The following is a 1,700-nucleotide window of genomic DNA, read 5'->3' on the forward strand; positions in this document are numbered from 1 at the left end:
GGGAGCCCGGCGGGGGGCGCGGGCGAGAGGACGTCTTTGCCGGAAAGGGTTTCCGTCCTGGCGCCCGTCTGCTTCTGATGGGGTGAGAAGGAAACCATGAGCGGGCGGCCGGCGCCGGGCCCGGGGTCAGAGTTGCACGCGCCGGGGTCAAAGGTTACCTCGTTGAGCTCTCCCAGCAATTGCTGCGGCCGACGCGCGGGGGCGGGGCAAAAAAACAAATGCTAACTCTCTCCTCAGTTTAGCCTTGAGCCTCTGCACTAGCCAACAAACACGGCACACACGGGGGGGGGCGTTCACTCCTTCCACTTTCGTGTCATTTCCACAGAAATGATTGTCCAAATACTTGACCGGTCGAGTGCTTCCTCTTGGGAGAATTTGGTCAACCTGGGCTGTGGAAATGAAGGCAAATCCCAATTTTTGGGGGGGGACGCCGACTGCAATTGTGCCGTTGCACGCCTTCGCCTCCGAGGCCATTTGTGGAGCCGAGCTTTTGGTCCGCCGAACAAAGTGGCGCTCGTATCGAAATGGACAACGTGCGTCCTTCTTTTTGTTGCCTTCCCTTGGACGGCGAGCACAGTTCCAGTCGGCAGCAGTTCTCTCTTGGAAAAAGCTCACGGGGGCGCGTTGAAAAGCAGCGGCTCTCCCTCGCCAGCGACTCGAGGTCGCTTGCCTCCAAGGCGGAGCCATCGGCTTTGAACTACGCAAGGAACAAACAAGCCGACGGCAAGCCGAGAGCGACGAGCGGCCCGGCCGGACAGCAAACACAAACACGCACACGCACAGCCAAGGAAGAGCGGGACATGCGAGCACGTCCCGCTGTCCCTTTCGAAGCAAAGCGTAGCCGCTGTTAAGCCCCGCCCCCGCCCTCCCGCCAGCAGCCACCCTACCTTGAACATCTCAAACTCCTTCCGCGGCATCATCAGCTTGCCAAACAAAAAGGTCAAGCGGACAGGCGTGAGCCGGCGCGCGTCGCCGTGTGCCACGCGTGGGGGAGGGGCGCACCTGGACGGTGTGACTGTAGACGGCCTCCCCGCGACCCGTCATGTCGACGGCCGGCGCCGCGGCGTCCAGGATGTTGTTTGGCACGTAGCCCAGCGAGCCGTCGCCGTTTCGAACCTTCCACCACTGCTTGCGGTCGTCCAGGACCTGACGGAGGGAAGAGTGGTGGCGCGAGAGGCTGGCCCATGTCCATGTGGGGGGGGGGGGGGGGGGTGCTCACCTCCACCAGCTCGTCCTTGAGCACCGACAACTCGGTGTCGTTCCTCGCCACAAAGTCGTACTTGGATTTGGCAAAGCGTTTGGTGAGCTTCCTGAAAAGTCCGCCGCCAGCCAATCAGGTCGAAGCCACGTCCGCAGCCGCGGGAAGTCAACCGCCCGAGCGAAGCGCCACTCACGCTGGGTCTCCGACGGCGCGCTCCGACGCGGCGTCCTCCTCCAAAACCGGCCCGCGGGTGGCGAGCGGTCGCGGCAACGCCTGCGAGACAAAAACGCCGCCGAGCTTCGGAAAGCGATGTCGCACCGGCGCGAGGCGCCGACAGCCGTCATCTCGCCGGCGTCTCACCTCCTCTGCGCTCGGCGCGCCCATTTCCCATCCCGCCTCGCGCTCCCCGACAGACGCGCCCCGGGAGGCCGGCGGCTCCCAGCCGTCGGCGAACGCCGGCGGGAAGTAGCGATCCTTCGGCCGCTCCGACCTAGACGCC

The 1,700-nt window shown here is 64.5% G+C and overlaps 1 protein-coding gene across 1 annotated transcript in view; it reads right to left on the reverse strand.

Moving 5' to 3' along the window:
- The window catches only part of eps8a (EGFR pathway substrate 8a, signaling adaptor), a 10,369-nt gene that overhangs the window by 2,790 nt on the left and 5,879 nt on the right, over positions 1-1,700 (reverse strand). Inside the window, 7 exon segments of the mRNA XM_019897453.1 lie at positions 7-74; positions 159-182; positions 888-923; positions 1,003-1,146; positions 1,220-1,310; positions 1,395-1,474; positions 1,562-1,693. Of these exon segments, the coding sequence (XP_019753012.1) occupies positions 7-74; positions 159-182; positions 888-923; positions 1,003-1,146; positions 1,220-1,310; positions 1,395-1,474; positions 1,562-1,693 (575 nt within the window).

The sequence above is a fragment of the Hippocampus comes genome, unplaced genomic scaffold (genome assembly GCF_001891065.2).
Source record: "Hippocampus comes isolate QL1 unplaced genomic scaffold, H_comes_QL1_v1.1 scaffold81, whole genome shotgun sequence".
NCBI lineage: Eukaryota > Metazoa > Chordata > Actinopteri > Syngnathiformes > Syngnathidae > Hippocampus > Hippocampus comes.